General features: G+C 36.3%; 1 protein-coding gene across 1 annotated transcript; it reads right to left on the bottom strand.

Moving 5' to 3' along the window:
* Positions 1-8567: 8567 nt before the first annotated feature.
* LOC125660161 (G-protein coupled receptor GRL101-like) lies at positions 8568-17459 on the bottom strand (the record flags this gene model as incomplete). Its single annotated transcript, XM_048891999.2, has 7 exons — positions 8568-8639; positions 8778-8843; positions 8931-9067; positions 9373-11340; positions 12230-12346; positions 12718-12802; positions 17187-17459. Coding segments are annotated over 7 exons (2718 nt in total), but the record flags the coding sequence as incomplete, so codon positions are not given.
* Between the last annotated feature and the right edge of the window lie 1338 nt (positions 17460-18797).

Raw genomic sequence — 18797 nt, 5'->3', positions numbered from 1 at the left:
AATTAACTCAACAAGGTTTGTTTATTCATTACACGCTAGTTAAGATCTTAGGTATTACTTATTCATTCAGCGCGCAATGTTGTACGTAAACAACTTCTACTCACTCTTTCAAAACCGAAGAGTGTTACTGTCAGAAGAGCCATCGTTGACAGAAATAGAAAGTAAAATTTCCGTTAGTCGTTGACTAAAGGTAAAACCACTCGAAATGGTTGTAGAAATCCTGTTCGTTGTTCGTTTCGGACAGGTGATTGTTTATTCCGGGTACAATAGATAACCAGTACGATCATGTACTGCAGACGGTCGATTCTACTGACTACTTAAAGAGACATAACTGTAAGAAAATAACGAGGTAGTCCAGCATATTTCCCTCAGATATTAAGAATTAGATTTCAAACATTTCGGTTAAGTATCACTGAAGAGACATTATTTGTCGAAATGCGCATCTGGTGCATCAAAATTGGTACCGTATGAGTTTTACATTATGACCCCTGGGTTGAGGCCTCTGTTTGTGGACTGTTAGTCCCCAAGGGTCTCTACAGCTCAGTAGCTAAGTACTTCGTTACTAGCTTGAAAATAGGGATGTATATTTAATTGCTGTGGTAAAATTTAGAAATTCATTTCAAAATTAAGTTTTACATACATATTTTATGTAAATTACATGAGGAATATATTTTGGCTCCAGCTGACAAAGCTTGTAACAATATCTTTGTTTGTAAGACTCATCATTACAACTATATTTTGAACAAATTTGGCATTAATTCGACATTTGGTAATCGTACTTATACACCAATTGCCCTTTCAAAAGATGACATTCTTCAAAATCGAGCTACAATTTTAGTCCTAGTCAATGGAGTGGATGAATATGAATCACCGTACCTATTCTGGATTCCTACATGTAAACTTCACAAAAATCATTTCAAAGAGAGATGCATTGCTGGATCACAGAGTCTTCCACATCTGCTTCGTACTAACATATTTTACTGAAAGTAAATAATAACGGCTAACTAACAACTCAGCTTCATGACAAATGGGATGATTTCAACTTCTCCACCGTCAACTTCCAATATTTATGTAGCAATATTCCACTATTACCACAGGGGCTCGGTTGTCAGATATTGAAGTTTTGTATTATTTGTTCTTGAATAATATATAAATAAAATTCCCCACTAAAACCCGCTCTTTTTGTCATTTTAAAAAAGGTATATCATATGTACATTAAAATAAGTAAAGGAACGACACTCGCCATCTTGGATTTTAGGGGGCCCTCGATTCACAGCTTATTTTGAACAATTTCTACATTCTGCCTACCGGTTTCTGGCAAAATTTATGTTGGAAAAACATCCAATGACTTTTCACTATGGTCTGCTTATGTATACATGCCGTATTAAACATCTAGTGAACCGAAACATCCTCAATATCCGCCCCTACTTATCGAAAGCAACGGAAGTTTACATCGATCGACGAGACTCCTACCAGAGGATCTCCATATAATCGCGGAGGTGTTCCGAATGCATACGGTAAGTCCAGAGAAATCTAATGGACAGAGATCAACAGAAAGTTATCGAAATAGCTTTAAATGATCACAATTTATTGTTGACCGGTCAAGCTGGAACTGGTACGACCTTCACAGTGAAAAATCTTGTGAAAATATTGAGACAACAGGGTAAAAGCGTGGCTTTAACCTGTTACACTGGCATTGCCTGCTTACAGTATGAAGGACTTGGTGTCATAACATTACACAAGTATTCTGGGATAGTGGATGGTAGACATACAGACATTGAATTATCTCACCTCATTCAAAATGATGAGCGCTTTAAAAACACGAAGGAAAACATTAAAACCCTCAAATGTTTTAGTCATAGTATATTTGTCGAAATGCGCATCTGGTGCATCAAAATTGGTACCGTATAAGTTTTACATGAAGTGTCTATGGTAAGCTCCAAAATATTGAGACAGGTAGAATTGGTGTGTACATTGGCTAAAAATTCTCAGACTTATTTGGGAGCTATACAAATTATTTTATTTGGGGATTTTTTTCTGTTACCTCCTATTAAAGATGAGTTATACGGTGATTATGGACATTATTGTTTTGAGGCAGAGTTTTACAATAAACTTTTTCCACACAATGTTACTTTGACAAATGTGCACCGCCAGGCCTCTAACGAGTACAATCTGATCACTGCTGAGAATGAACTAGAAAAGGGGTGTGTTAATGAAGAGACTGTAAAGTTCCTTAGCACTTATCAAGGCCCTTACAATCTGAGACTTGTTTAAATCTATTTAAGTTAGATGTAGACATATATAACTATGAACAGGTACACGTCTTGGACAATCCTTTGAGGACCTTCATTGCCCAGGGTGAAGGTGATTTCTTCTACCTGAATACAATCCTTGCACCAAAAAAATTAGGAGTAAAGGTAACAGCACCTGTTATGTTGTTAACAAACATCTCAGACGAATTGGTTAATGGCGTAATGGGAACTGTTTTGAAAATGGACGATGAGACCATAAGTGTTGAATTCCAAATACATGACAAATGTAAAGTTGTAAATTTACAAAGTTTGACCCTATCAAAAAGATTATGATTGCTTCAAGATACCAATTTCCCATTAAATTATGTTTTGGAGTTACAATACACAAATCTCAAGGCATGAGTATACCCAATCTTGACATTGACTGTAAGTTTGCACGTCTACCTGGGCAAATTGCAGTTGCAGTCGGCAGAGCAATGCCAACATATGATCTAGGCGTTTTAAACTTTAGCCCCTCTCTTTGCAGATAACACCAATCAAAGGTATACAAGTTCAACAGTACACATGATAATAGGAGAACTCTGTCAGTCCAATGTGTGCACAGCAGCAATAATGGATGTGTTTAAGGAGGCTGATTTTGGGAATAATGAATGGGATTCAGACAGTTTGGAACTTGACTACGCAGAAAAATTCCCCTTATACGTAGACAGATCAGACGAGCAAAACTACTCCCAAAGCCCTGAAGATCCAATTTCACCTGAGATTAAAGACATCCTGCATCAAGCACTCTCAGACTTTGTAAACACTCCAGCAGAGAAAGAAGCCAACCAAGCCTTGCTAAATGAGTGGTATGCCGCTCAGTGTTAAAAAACAAATGACATTTATGATTTGTCAACTTCTGGAGAATCCGTAGAGATTAAACAGAAGCACTTTACCGAATTTTACTCATTGTTCAATTCCTACTTAACATCAGCATATGGTTTCTTGTGGAGAAGGAGATAATAGTGGAGGAGGGGTAAGGTCTATAGATTTGTGCAACAGTATCCTCAGCATTTGCTTTTTTGGAGATTGGTGTCTCACCCAGAATGATAGCAATCATTGACTGGTTGTATGTAAGGTTTGATCCGTTGTGTAGTCCTCTTTGTTGGGAAAATACATTCTCAACAACATCACTATTCACTCTGTTCGGAATAATGAATGATGATGTTAACTGAAAATGAATGTCACACATCTTGTCAAACCCAGTCAATAAAGACACAATGTCTTCTATTGTTTGATAAGAAAATAGAGATTTCCCCCGAAGTCCTTTTTCTTAAGATTAATTACACTTTTATTGTTTTCTTACCAGGAACCATCGGAGGACTTTTATCATAAATACGCTCATCACTGTAACTAATGATTGGACGGACATCTCTGAAGTTCTTGATGAGGACTGAAGTCTGCTGTAAAAGCTCAATGCTGCTTAGGAGTTCCACCCCCCTATCACCCAAAAATCTTTGATAACATATCATGAGGTGAAGCATATTTTCATTTAGAACATCTTCTGCTAGTTTATTTCTCATTTTCAGTTGTGAATTTAGAAAGAAATGATCCTGAGTTGGCTGCTGGTATACGTTAAGGGTGTTGGAGCAGAGGCTCCATTGATAGGCCTTGTACCAGTGTTCCCACACAATGTATTTCTGTCCATGTTTTAAGTGACGTTTATGTGTTTTCAGTGTACCACTCTTTGTAATGTTATTACAAATTTTCTTAAATACATGGGACTAATCCATGATCAGGCAGATTGTAGGTTTGGTCACATCAAATATGTTGTCGAATGTTATTGTGTTGGACACTTTTTCTCTTAATAACATTTTCATGAAGTTTCTGTTTGTCTGGGTTCCATCCAAACTGAAATAACTTACAGTAAACCCAAATAGACCCAATATCTTAACAGCTTTCCAAAATACTAAATATAGTTCAGATGCTGAAGCTTGCAAACAAGGAAAATGGGCCAAAGGGAATCTGAAACCTGTATTGCCAAGGAATACCAGCTGGAGAACATGAATGGAAAGTTGTATCATATCTTTATGAGTAATAAGTGTATTGAGGTAAATGAATCAAGCAGAAATCAAAAGTTTGAGAATTTCTATGGTGGATGATGAACCACTCAAAGTGATACCATGATTACAAAAATCCCACCATTCATTTACTATATATGAAATATGTACTTTACGCATTGAATACATCAACTGAATTGATCTCAACTGCTTTTCGATCATGTTAGAATATATAAAATAGATGATAATAATAAAATAAATCCCATTTTTTGACCAAATGGTTTTACTTTTATGGTATTGTATATGCAAGGTGAAGATAACGAACAGTGATCAATCTCATAACTCCTACAAGCAATACATAATAGATAGTTGGGCAAACACGGACCCCTGGACACACCAGAGGTGTGATCAGGTGCCTAGGAGGAGTAAGCATCCCCTGCTGACCGGTCACACCCGCCGTGAGCCCTATATCCTGATCAGGTAAACGGAGTTATCCGCAGTCAAAATCAGTGTGCCAAGAACGGCTTAACAATTGGTATGAAACACGTCAGACAGCATTTGACCCATTGATAGGTTGTATTGACGAAATAGATCGTTATAACGACCATAGAATTTGCGAAATGCTGACTTCAATCGAGACTGTTAAAACCCCTGTACCATCAACGTGTTTGTCAGTAGCTTACCTCGATTTAAAAACTGACTATACGCAGAACAAGCTCTTGCATATCGAATCAGTTGAGATATATAAACACCATATGCAGGTGATAATGGAATATTGCTACATAAATATGGGAAGTTGACGATGGAGAAGCTGAAATGATCGCGTTTGTCATACAGTTGAGTTGTCTGTTTGCCGTTAATGTCTACTATGCGTTTTAACCACTTTTAGTCAATACAAATACTTCCATATGCAGTCGAATTTACGGTTTATTCTTAATATCTGTCGGAATGAGTGTCTTAATTCCTGTATGGGTCTTAATGTTACATTAATTTTGAAATGTTTTCAAGACTAAGGATTAATCTTAGAGTAAATAGATTGATTGAATATTGTTTTGCGTCCCTCTCGAGATTATTTCACTCGTATGGAGACGTCACCACTGCCGGTGAAGGGCTGCGAAATTTAGGCCTATGCTCGGCGCTTATGGCCATTGAGCAGGGAGGGATCTTTATCGTGCCACACCTGCTGTGACACGGGACCTCAGTTTTTGCGGTCTCATCCGAAGGGCCGCCCCATTTAGTCACCTCTTACGACAAGCAAGGGATACTGAGGACCTACTCTAATCCGGATCCCCACGGGACTTAAGAGTAAATAGAATAATCTTTAATCAAAATCATTACATAAAAATAACATACATACATGTATGTATCAATACTGATATGCAGCGCGACACACATCATTTTACCTAATGATAATTTGTTTGACAAATAAGGTCATTATACTGACCATTGTATCTGCCAAAGGCAAATGCTAAACGAGACTGTTGAAACCGTTGTAACATCATCTTATTTATCAGTAGTCTGTCTCTGTTCAAAAAATCACCATACGTACACGTACATCATGCTCTCGTGAAACTGATGTGGCAGACCGTGTGGTGTCTTTTATTTCGATTTAACTGGGATATATCTAATCAAAATATAAATGAAGGTGAATATTGTTAATAAATAAAATGTCGATGTATCTAGTAGAAATGTCAAGTTGATTGCCACAGCAAAAGATTTCCTCTCATGTAGAAGCTTTTGAATAAAACCTGTCTTGTAAGAATACAAAGCAGGTCAATTAATAAAGGTATCGATGGGGATTTAAACAGATACTGGAAGACCTGATCTTCAAAGACTATATAGAGATCTAGCTTGTTAATAAGATCTCCTGCATCTTTTCAATATCAATTGTCGAGTACTTGTGCGTAGAATCAAAACGATCTTTCACAAAGTAATTCTTGGCTGGATTGATCACATGATTAGAATGTTTCCGAGTTCCGCTTTCATTCATAACGCAGCTGTCCATGATGCTAAGAAGCCTTATCTTTATTCATCGTGAGGATGTTATTTTTATTTTGGAAAATTTCGTTGGAATTTTTGAGAACCCATATTTGATTTACACCACTTCGCGCATATGTTGTGGCATATTATGTCTGTAGTTTCTCCTTCGTAAATTAATATTTTTGTAACACGGAGACTATACAGTGTAATCACCAATCGTTTTCTGCAAATAGTATCAAATGCATAGCTGGCATTTCTCTGTTGTACGCTATAAAAACAGTTTCTAATTTGTAGGTTAAACCATGCTAATATTGATAGCTCTGTTGCGTAGCATTAGATAACCCTTTTCATGATAAGATATACTCTATGATGCGAGTTAACATCTTAAAGAAGAATGGAGGTGAGGCCTGTAACTTTTGCATAAGTGTTTAAGTTTTCCTTCGCCTTTAAATAATGGAACTTTCAACCCTAGTATAGCCAAATGTCATGGTCAAGGTGATGAAGTCAAAAGAAAGGATGTTAGGACACATGTGAAATACGAAAGACATATCATCATCCATTCAAAGGTTATGCCAAAATTAAAGTTGTTGCGAAGAGTTGTTGCAAAGAGATTATATGCCCACGAATTTCCTATTACAGTGGCATCAAAGAGAAGTAAAATCCACATTATGAAATTTGTTATATCATTTTAATCAGCGATCCAATACCAGAGGTCCTACATGTATTTCGATATTCCGGAAATCCCTGTGTCACAGCAGGTGTAGATAAAAACCCTTCCCTGCTCAAAGGCCGTAAGCACCGAGCATAAGCCTAAATTTTGCAGCCCTTCACCGGCAATGGTAACATCTCTTTATAAGTGAAAAATTCTTGAGCGGGACGTTAAACCAAACGAACATTATAATTGGTCCATGGTCATACAAATAATTATTTGCGTATCATTATTAACATGTCTCCAAGTCATATTTCCAGAATCAAAACACGAATGTTTGCGAGGAAAAGTAGATGTGGGCGATACCTGTCCACTTCTCTACAGTAAATAGGTCGTAGCAGTGAGAGGTCTTTTGCATTGTACGCTTCATTTGGCGCTTATTAATAAATCATTGATTGTATATTGTTTAACGTCCCTCTCGGGAATTTTTCACTCATGTGGAGACATCTATTGAGAAATCAAAAACATAACCAATACATATAATTTCTTTATTTCATACTGAAACACTAAAAACAAAACTTCAATATCCAACTTCATATGTACAGTGCAACGAGTATTCAATACACTGCTACAATTATTAACTACAAATATTCGCATTACAACAAAGACCATGACTAAAATTCACAAGATACATATATCTTAGATTACATGTTGTGTTTGGAGTCTAACTATCAAATGGATTAAATTCCATGATCAAGGAATTTGAAATGTAAATGTTTACCATGATTATTGACTGTCGGAATTATCATGGGTGCAAACTGTGCTCCATGATAAGCTGACCGTTATTGTATTCTTATGAGGATAAAGTTATTCAATAACTTGGAAAAAAATTCTTACTGTGGACTTAAACTCGAAATTTTGATATATCCACGACGTTTTATCTGTTAACGATACTCATTTTCATTCATGTATCAATTCGATATATCCCAGTAAACTCGAAATAAAAGACACCATAAAACGAGATGAATTTGTGTAACAATATTTCATTATCATCTGCAGCTGGAGTTCGTGTGTCTCAACTGAGTCGATATGCGAGAGCATGTTCTGAGTATGATCAATTTTAAAAATTGAGACAGGCTGCAATAAATAAGATTATGTTACCTTCTTCTTTAAAGTAAGCATTACGCAAATCCTATGGTTATTATAGTGATCTAATTTGCAAATACAAACTACATGTATCACTGGGACGAATGTTGTCTGGCGTGCTTCATATCAATTGTTGGGTCGTTCTTTGCATACTGATTGTGACTACAAATTACTCCGTTTACCTTATGACGATATATAAATCACGGATGATTTGACCGGTTGACAGAGTATACTTACTCTTCCTAGGTACCTGATCCCACTTCTCGCATGTCCAGGGATCCTTGTTTGCTCTTCTCGTGATTTTGTATCTTTTGTGGGATTGTGAGATTTATCAATGTTTGTTATCCTCACGTGTTCATAAAAAACATACATAATTCATATTTTTATCTTTAGTATGAATTAGAATGCAATGATACATTTTCATTAAAATGGTGTACACTGCGGAAAGGTTCAAACCCTGCAGTGCTATGCTGCCGGATGTGAAAGCTCATCCTCTTAACATCATGTTGTGGACGGTTGAATCGTTGATTGTATATATTTCCGCGAACGTTTCTGGCCATTGGTTTGCGACACCTGTGTTAAAACATAATTCATCATTATGAAACATATTGCCTTCTTAAAATTAATGTTGACTGAATAAAATAATGAATATTACGATAAATTCAACACAAGGTTTACTTCATGATTAATATGACATAGCTAACATCGTACCTGGTATATTGCATCACATTTATTTTCTTCCTTCGTTTTAGAATAACTGCTTGTCTGTGAAGACTTCTAACAAGATAAAAATGTTTATCATTACATAGAAGAGACAAGATGCAAAATTATGTTGACACAGAATATTCCATTCATACTTCATACCTGCTGTCCTCTGCGTCTCAGCATAGCCGAAAATGTGTAGATTATTGGATTCAGTGCCGAGTTTATGGGAAGAACTACGACAATTACCCAAGCATACACCTTAGCCGTGACATCAATGCCGAAAAATGTCAGAAGACCTGTATGTATATAATTATATCAGAGAGACGGAGGATAGAGAGAGATATATATGTCAATATCTATAGTAATTATTTGCATAGTACATTGTATACATAAATCAGTCATCTAAGCATATATTACTAATGGTAAACACATTCTTCTTTATGAGATATTTATTATATATGAATGCAGGAAGTGATTAAGAAGTGCATCACAATATTTCTTTTTCAAGATGTTTACTTTGAGGAAACCGGCACCCCTCCCCCATTGGAAATAAAAATGCATCATTTGGTACTGTTAACGGTAAATCATTATGTGCTCTTACCGATCACACCAATTGGAATCCAGCAAAGCATGTCTGTTACTGCAACAGCAATTAAAGTTTTCGCCAAATTGATCTCTCTCCCTTTTAGTGTAGAACGTTGTGAGCTCACCTCTTTCCCCATTCGCAGAACATCAGTAAAAATGACAAATTGTCCCAATAAGATTGCCATGAAAATAAAGAAATTTGCCCCAACAAATAGGATCATTGAGTACTCCCACCCAGGTTTACGAAGAACGGATATGGGTAGAGAAATACATATTCCAGAACTGGAATAATAACCACTAAAGTACTCACTTTCGGATAACGGCAACACAGACAGAAGAAAAGACGTGATCCACACAAAACTGGAAATGAGTTTTGCAATCCAATCGTTCATTTTTAGTTTCGAAAATGGGAATCGAATGATGATTATTCTGTCGATAGTGATGGAGAGAACGAAAAGAGCAGATGCCTCACTGGAAAGAGTGGCCAACACGCCAGCAAAGGTACATAGAGGACTTCGTCTCCAAGAATCATCCTCAAAACCATAACGGCCATTGTACGTGAGGTTAGCACCAGCTATGATATAAAGGTATACACCCATGAGAAGATCTGCAAACCCAAGATTGACAGAATATATGGCAAACGATGTGATGATTTTTTCCCTAACCACTAAACCTCTATAAAGTATTCCCAAGAAATTGCCAAACACAGCTAACAGAGCTATGTACCAAATGATCACGCTAAGAAGAGGAGTGTCGATCAAGCTATGGCAGGAAGAGATTTCGTTAAGAGGTGCAGTACAATGTATTTTGCTCACAGCCTTCGGCTGAGCACAACACAGAGTGTAGGAATCCACTTGAAGATATTGAATATTCATTAGACCGTCAAACATTCCTTCTATCACCTTTAGGTTATTGTTCTGCAGGTAAAGATATTGTAAATTCGAGAGCTGGATAAAATGACTGCGTTTTAAAGAACGTAGATGATTGGTGGACAAATCCAAATAAAAAAGTTTTGAGACAAATGAGAGAGCTTTTTCATTAACCTCAACTAGACGATTGTTTCGAAGTTTTAGATATAGAAGATTAGGTAAATCTATAAAATCGTCTTCTTCAATGATAGAAATGTGATTAGATGACAGATCGAGATATTGTAAGCGAGCGTCTGAATGGCGGAAATCATATGTAAAATTTACAGCTTTAATCAAATTATTTTGGAGATGTAAAATTTGAATAAAGGATAAAATATGCCAGTGTGTAAGACGGTTATGACTAAGATCTAATGTTATAGTTTTCTGGTATGAATCTGGCTGAACAGTCAAATTACAATAACTAAAATTGACTACTAAGTGATCAAATTGTCGAACTATTAATGGAAACCCTGTAGTATCTGAGAGATGCACGTGTACACCAAACATCTTTTGAATTATGCTCTGAGTAGTATTTTTCACTGAACTATTGTAAACATAAAATTCAAATTTGAATACAAATACGGGGTTTATTTGCAAAAAGAATCTAATAATATCAAACGAACTTTGGATTATACTTACGTACTGTAGATAATTAGTGTTGTTGTTAATTACTGCAAATTTGATTATACTATTGCTAATGGCTAATGTTCTTACATTTACGCCGGGTTCAATGTATAGCAGGACCAATTTACAAGAATTAATTTTGATTTCTTTTAAGTTAGAATATCTCTTATCGAATATCAATTCCTCTTGAAATAGACCAGTAATAGTTATAGAGGTAGCATAGAACGGTGCGTTGTGCGAGGAGCAGTTGAAAGACAGACCGACACAGGTACAGGTGGTAGGGCAGAGTAGAGTACATTTGTTGAAGGAGCAAAGTGGACAAACTTCCCCATTATCACAAAGATTTGAGCGAGGAACAAAATGTCTTTCATCACTGTGATCTATTGGCAAGGAGGAATTTTGAAAGGTTGAAATTGTGGTTTCCCTGCAGAGAGCTTTCAGTATGTCCATGTCTGAAAAAGCAAATAGTTCTCATTATTCCTTACAGTTGTTGGTATTGTATACATTTAATAACGATAAGAACAAATGCAAATGTTATATTCGTTCAGTAATGCATTAGTTGGGGAAGTATTGATACTTGCTGTTGTTGAAATAGAACAGGTCTAGATAAATAATGTGTTTCCGGTTCCCCGACTGACCTTAAGATACTTGAGCCGACCTTGAGAAAATCCGCCGATACACTTTCAGGAAGTAAACAATTCCGGTTTCACTATTAGAAATCCTAATTTCGATCACTTGCATGTTTGAAAAAATCCATATCCTATACGCAAATGGCAGCGTGCTTGCCAAGCACATTGCTGGCAATTACGATAGGAATATGCAAAGATCAAGAGGGAGAAAACTTTATGACTACGGTAAAAACAATGAACCATTGTTTAGAATTTTGAGATGCATCATGAAGGGCCAAAACACTGCAAAACTACAATTTTATGCTGGCCAAATAAACCGCATTCCAAAAACCACAGAGCCATATGAGGTTTAGGGCAGTATTTCTGTTGGTGATTTAGTCGGATTTGAAATGAAATATTTAGAGTTTATATGTGAACTGGACGCTGAGCCAACATTAGGCACAGGGTTGTTAGTGGCAGTGAAACATCCCAGGATCTTCAAAAACAGTATAAAACTGTACTTCCTCTTTGTAAAGATTGTTATTAAAGACTGTTATTCGCATGGAAAACTGCCATTAGTAAGCCATCCTTTTGGGAGAAAGAAATGAACTTTGATTTTCTCATTTTCTTTCTTGTCAAAGTTGAATTTTAAACAACAAAATGTTAAAATGAAATAAAATGTTGGAATAGGAACCGCACTATTTATTTATCTTGGCGTCATTGAAACACTTACCACATTGCTTTTCATCCTCTCCGTCCTGACAGTCGGGCTGAAGATCACAAACTTTGTGTAATGGAATGCACTCATCACGATCACGACTACATTGGAATTTATTTTGACTACACTCCTCTAAATGAAATGAAACAACGATTTTTTTAAATTAATTGTATAGATTAAATTAAGTAGAGGTGGAAACCTAGAAACACAGGGGCTAAGCCCGTTTTGGGCCCGAACTCTGTGATATTTATGGTATCACAGAGTTCGGGCCCAAAACAGGCTTAGCCCCTGTGCCTAGAAAGGTACTGAGTAAATTCATAGACTCGTTGACATTATACCCATTACATGTGTGATATTATGCAATATACAGTGTATCATGAACATGCAATCGGAGAAAATGAATGAATCAAATATGTACATGAAACTTGTAAAAGTAATATTAAGTCAGCTTTATCTCTGTCTGTAGCTATCATATTACGTACACGTATGTATCACATACTTACTGCAGATTCCGTCACTGATAGAAATGTTGTCGACCATTATTAGTCCACGAAGTGGTGTGATAGGATACACTGCCCGAAACACAAGCTTTTAAAAATAAATTATCAATTTATTTAACACACACACACATATATAAATGACGGTACAAACTGCGACACTTTACGCCTGCATACTTCATTAAGCGTATCCCGGTATTATTTAAACAATAAAATGCTTTCTTTGTTGTTTCATCGGGTGATGAAGTTAATTAGCATTGAAGAAAACATTCAAGACCTACGTAAGCGGGTTGTGTACATTTTTTTCGGCAATGATTGCTACCTTTATCAACCGTTGAAACAACAAAGAAAGACATTTTATTGTTTATGTTTATATGTATTGTTTTAAAGGGACTGGTTCACGTTTTTCGAAAGAAACGTTTTTCATTTTTGATGTTAAAAGTTAAAAATATAGCTCATTTAATGTTGACAACCAAAATTTGGACCGTCTGAATGCAAGGATAAGAGCAATATTTTAGCTTTGATTCTGTGTTATGTTAACAAGGACTCGAGTCTTTTTATGTAAACAAACAAACCAGTGAAACGTTAATTTTGTAATTTAAAGCCTCTTTATTTTGCACAATCACAAATTTTAACTTTTAAATGACACCTTTTACCTAGTATACTTGAGATGTGATACATGTATATATGATGAACTTGGACCAATATCCATTTATTTTGAAAACCCCGTAAACAATAACACACCTCAATCATTTTTTTTTTAAAAACAAAAAAATAAACTCTCTATAATGACCTTCTGTCATGCTGAATAACTTAAAGTTTTTTGTGAAACCTTCTAAACTTATTAGACTGTAGATTTTTGATCATTTAAAATGAAAAATAAAATTTGGAGGAAAATCGTGAATCAATCCCCTTAAAATATAAACAAGATTGCTACACGTAACCATGTCCCCCAACGCCGCAAAAAAGTTGAAGCACAAAAATCCCATAACTCCTGTGAAATTCGTCGAATCAAAATGGTGGCACAATATGATCACCTACACATGGTGATTAACAATTCCATAAAATAGGAACAAAATCCATTAAGCGGTTTCTGAGGAGTTGCGTCCATAAAGTGTTCCCATAGTGTAGCATGTACAAATTCAACAAAGTCCCATAACTCCTGTAAAAATTGCGGAATAAAAAAGGCGGCGTAATATGATCAACTACACATAGTGACTAACAATCCTACAAAACAAGAACAAAATCTATTGAGCGGTTTCTGAGGAGTTGTGTCCACAAAGTGAAGTGGGACGGACGGACGGACGGACGGACGGACACCAGTATTTCTATGTTCCCTTCCGCGTTGCGGTGTGTGTGTGTGGGGGGGTGCAACTAGATTTAAGTACTAAAATAGCGTATGGTTAACCCATTCGTTACGCTAAATGGAACAGCCAATGCACCCTATGACCTTAATGGCACTCCGTATTTGGTAATATTTACACAGACTAGTGGTACTAAAAATCCCGATCGATAGTTTGCAACAAACATGCATACATTGTCCCAAATGAAAGCAATGTCAATTTCAATAGAAATATAAGAGAAAAGATTCAGTGAATGTAAATATAATTTTCAACAAGAGGCCCATGTGCTACATCGCTCACCTGAGTCACCTTCGCCCATACTTAAAGATTTTTTCTATTCGCATGTAAAACTTTGATCCCTATTGTGGCTCCAACCTACTCCTGGGGGCCATGATTTAAAAAAAAAATGAATATGCACTATGTCATGAAGCTTTCATGTAAATCTAAACTTTCCTGGCCAGTGATTTTTAAAAGATTTTTAATGATTTTCCCTATATATTTGTATGTAAAATTTTGATCCCCTACTGTGGATTTTCCCTATATATTTGTATGCAAAATTTTGATCCCCTACTGTGGCCCCATCTTACCCCCGGGGACCATAATTTTTACAAATTTCAATCTGCACTATGACAAGAAGCTTTTGTGCAAATTTAAACTTTTTTTTACCCTAATGGTTCTTAAGGAGAAAACTTTTAAAGATTTTTTTTCTATTGTGGCCCCATCCTCACCCAAGGGGTCATGGATTTCACAAACTTGAATCTGCACTATGTCAGGAAGCTTTCATGTAAATCTCAGCTTTTCTGGCTCAGCGATTCTTGAGAAGAAGATTTTTCAAGATTTTCCCTATATATTTGTATGTAAAACTTCGATACCCTATTGTCGCCTCATCTCATGCTTACTCCTCCTAGGCACCTGATCCCACCTCTGGTGTGTCCAGGGGTCTGTGTTTGCCCAACTATCTATTTTGTATTGCTTATGGGAGTTATGAGATTGATCACTGTTCGTTATCTTCACCTTGCATCTTACTTCCGGGGGTCATGATTTTAACAAACTTGAATCTGCAATATGTCAGAAAACTTTCATGTAAATTTCCACTTTCCTGGTCCAGTAGTTTTTGAGAAGAAAATGTTCCCTATATATTTGTATGATTGATTGATTGAATATTGTTTTATGTTCCTCTCAAAAATATTTCACTCATATGGAGACGTCACCACTGCCAGTGAAGGGCTGCAAAATTTAGGACTATGCTCGGCGCTTATGGCCTTTGAGCAGGGAGGGATCTTTATCGTGCCACACCTGCTGTGACACAGGACCTCAGTTTTTGCGGTCTCATACGAAGTACCGCCCCATTTAGTCGCCTCTTACGACAAGCAAGGGGTACCGAGGACCTATTCTAACCCGGATCCCCACGGGAATATAATTGTATTCAAAAGTTTGATCCCTATCGTGGCCCCATCCAACCTCAGGGGGCCATGATTTTAACAAATTTTAATCTGCACTATGTCAGGAAGCGTTCATGCAAATTTCAGCTCTTCTGGCTCAGTGGTTCTTGAGAAAAAGATTTTTAAATGACCCCATCCTATTTTTGCGATTATCGCTCCTTTGAAAGGGGCATGACCCTTCATTTGAATAAACCTGAAAGTACTTTACCTAAGGATGCTGTTAGCCAAGTTTGGTTATAATTGGCACAGTTGTTCTGGAGAAGAAGCCGAAAATGTAAAAAGTTTACTGACGGACAGACAGACGATCAGAAAGCTCACTAGAGCTTTCAACTTAGGTGAGCTAAAAACGAAATTCAATTCTAATATTTTCAGTTCTGTCAGAGAATTTTCAGCCGTTAGAATAATTATACTGTATTTATCAAGATTCAAACGCACATCTTTCACATTCATGAGGAAACCATTTCAATTGGTGAAGATATCGAAGGTTTAAAAAAAAAAAAATGTGTGTGTGTGTTACATTTTGTTAAATATCTGAAGAAAAGAAGCTAACGTTGCGGGGGTTAAATATAGTTATAACTGAATGCATGGAACACATTTTCCTTAAAGCTTTCCACTAAATTCTTAAATCATAAACGCTTAAAGATCAGTATGAATTGGTTGACTGCTTAAAGCCCCTTCACAATCCCTAAAAACGAGCGTCAGTTTATAACCTAGTTACCGTATGTATACTGGATTTCAAACCTTCATGAAAACACTAAGGACATACAACGAGAGGATCCAGTAAATGTGTTAATTTTAAATATTAACTGCTGTGAATGAAAAACTTCAGACGTATTGTGTCACAACTTATGCGAGAGGTGATGTAATGTGGATTTTAAAACATTCCAAAGAGAGCTTGGAAAATCGAAATCATATTAAAGCTTTTCCCAAATCAACTACATCAGGGTTAGGGTTAGCTAAACTAAATAGTTTTTATAGGCACATCCCATTTTCTTTTAAACACGCTATTTTCTAGTAAACAGTCTAATGTAAACAAAAACATGACACGAGCCTTGTGCCGTATCTCACTTTTAACTAAACAATTAATAATCAAATTTTGGTTGACAATTACAAAGATTTTAGTTAAGCATTTTAAATAATAACAATGGAAAAATAAAAGTTGAAAATGTTCAGCTCAAATCGTGTTCATGCCCATTTAACAGATTTGATATATGTTTTCATTGATAAGTTCCCTTTGACATTAATGAGCTTGAAACTGTTATATAATGAAGTGATAATTTACACAATCAGCGACCGAGTTTCCTCGACTGTGTCTATTCAGATGTCCTACTTTTACAGCCTTTCTATTAGAATACGATCCCGGTGAATATAAATACGTAACAATATTAACATTAATTTCTTTCTCATCTGTAGATCAAACGCTACGAAATACGAACTTAAATCTGTACTTTGCCACTCTAAAACTACACTGCAAGATTTAAATGAATCCTCGCAAGCATAACGGAATACTTTTTAAAAAACCAATGGCACAGTCTGACAAACAGAGGGACGGGCGGAAAGACGAAGAAGAAAGCTATAGTCTCCTAGTTTTACAAACCGACAGGGACCTAAAAACAAGAACGCCTTTGTCTCACTCGAAAAACAATATATGTCACCTTGTTTAGATCTAAGCATGTTAAAGAAATATTACCTTAAATTTGACTCCAACAGGAAGATTCACTGAGGAACTGCTAAACTTTACAATCGATGAGTTTCCATGAAAGCTCAGATAATTTGAAAGATCAAATGGTTCGAAATAGTCCTTGATGTATGCAACAACCAATGCTCCTCCTCCAATAACGAGATGTTGATAATGTAGACAACGGTGTTCCATTGACAATGGGATCTCCTTACTCACAATGTCGCTCTCACTTGTTCGTGTTCTCGTTGAATCCGAGTTAGTATGGTCAAGACAAACATGTTTTCAAACTTGTTAATCATTTCGCTAATGTTGGTGGGAAATCCTAATTTGATAACGAAAACAATCATTATACATTACTTTATTGCTGGTAGATACATGTACAGATGTAAAAAAAAAAAAAAAAAAAAAAAAAAAAAAAAAAAAAGTCTTTATTTAAGGATTAAGTCTGAAGAAAACAGCAATCGTACGATTGCAGTAATATACCGGAATTCATTTATTCTTATGAGGGAGAATTTACTCAATAACTTCTATTTGAGCAGAAAACAATTATCTTGCTGTGGCCTTCAACTCGGCAGTAATATATATGGATATTTTATCTATTAACAATAACCCTCTTCATTCACATTTTGATTCGATATAAAACCTGATCCCATCTCTGATACGCCCAGGGGTGAGAGTTAGTCCTGCTCTTACTTTTATATTCCCCATAGGAGTTATGAGATTGATCACTTTTTCATCCCAGTGAACTCGAAATTAAAATACCATAGTAGAGTCTTCCCCATTCGTTTCATATTTGGATGTTTTACTGAACCTGTCATTAATGGCAACTGGACTCAATTTAATGACAAACTGTATTTATATACATGTAATAGTATTCCATTGTCATTGCCTTTGGTGATTGTCTTTCAACTGATTCGATACGCGCGAACATGTTCTGCGTATGATCATTTCTAAACAGTGTAAGGATACTGACAAATAAGTTGATGTAACAGGGGCTTCAGTAGTCTTGTTTAAAGTTTGCATTTCGCAAACTCTTTGGTCGTTATTATAAATTTATTTACAATTCAGTATGTCGTAAGGTCAAATGTTTTATGAATTTCCCACCATACCAATTTGTTAGTCTATGGCCGTTCTTTTCACATTGATAGCGAGTACAAATTGCTTCTAAGGAGAAGGCTTACATAGGCGTTGCCTGCTGCCTAATCCTTATTATGTTATTCATAATAAAATACTGTTTAAAATCTAAACTTGCTTCTAATCAAGACAGGACTCACGGTAGGTGTAGGGGATGATTACTCTTTCTAGGCGCCTGATCCCACCTCTGGCGTTTTCAGCGTTCCGTGTTTGTATTCTTTAAAGGATGAATGAGATTTATCACCGTTCGCTATGAAAGGTGAAGATAACGAACAGTGATGAATCTCCTAACTCCTACAAGCAATACAAAATAAATAATTGGGCAAACACGGACCCCTGGACACACCAGAGGTGGGATCGGGTGCTTAGGAGGAGTAAGCATCCCCTGTTGACCGGTCACACCCGCCGTGAACCCTATATCCTTATCAGGTAAACGGAGTTATCCGCAGTCAAAATCAGTGTACCATGAACGGCTTAACAATCGGT

This window comes from Ostrea edulis, chromosome 9, assembly GCF_947568905.1.
Source record: "Ostrea edulis chromosome 9, xbOstEdul1.1, whole genome shotgun sequence".
Lineage (NCBI taxonomy): Eukaryota > Metazoa > Mollusca > Bivalvia > Ostreida > Ostreidae > Ostrea > Ostrea edulis.
Note: the sequence above shows the minus strand (reverse complement) of the source record. Positions and strands in the feature narration are given on the sequence as shown.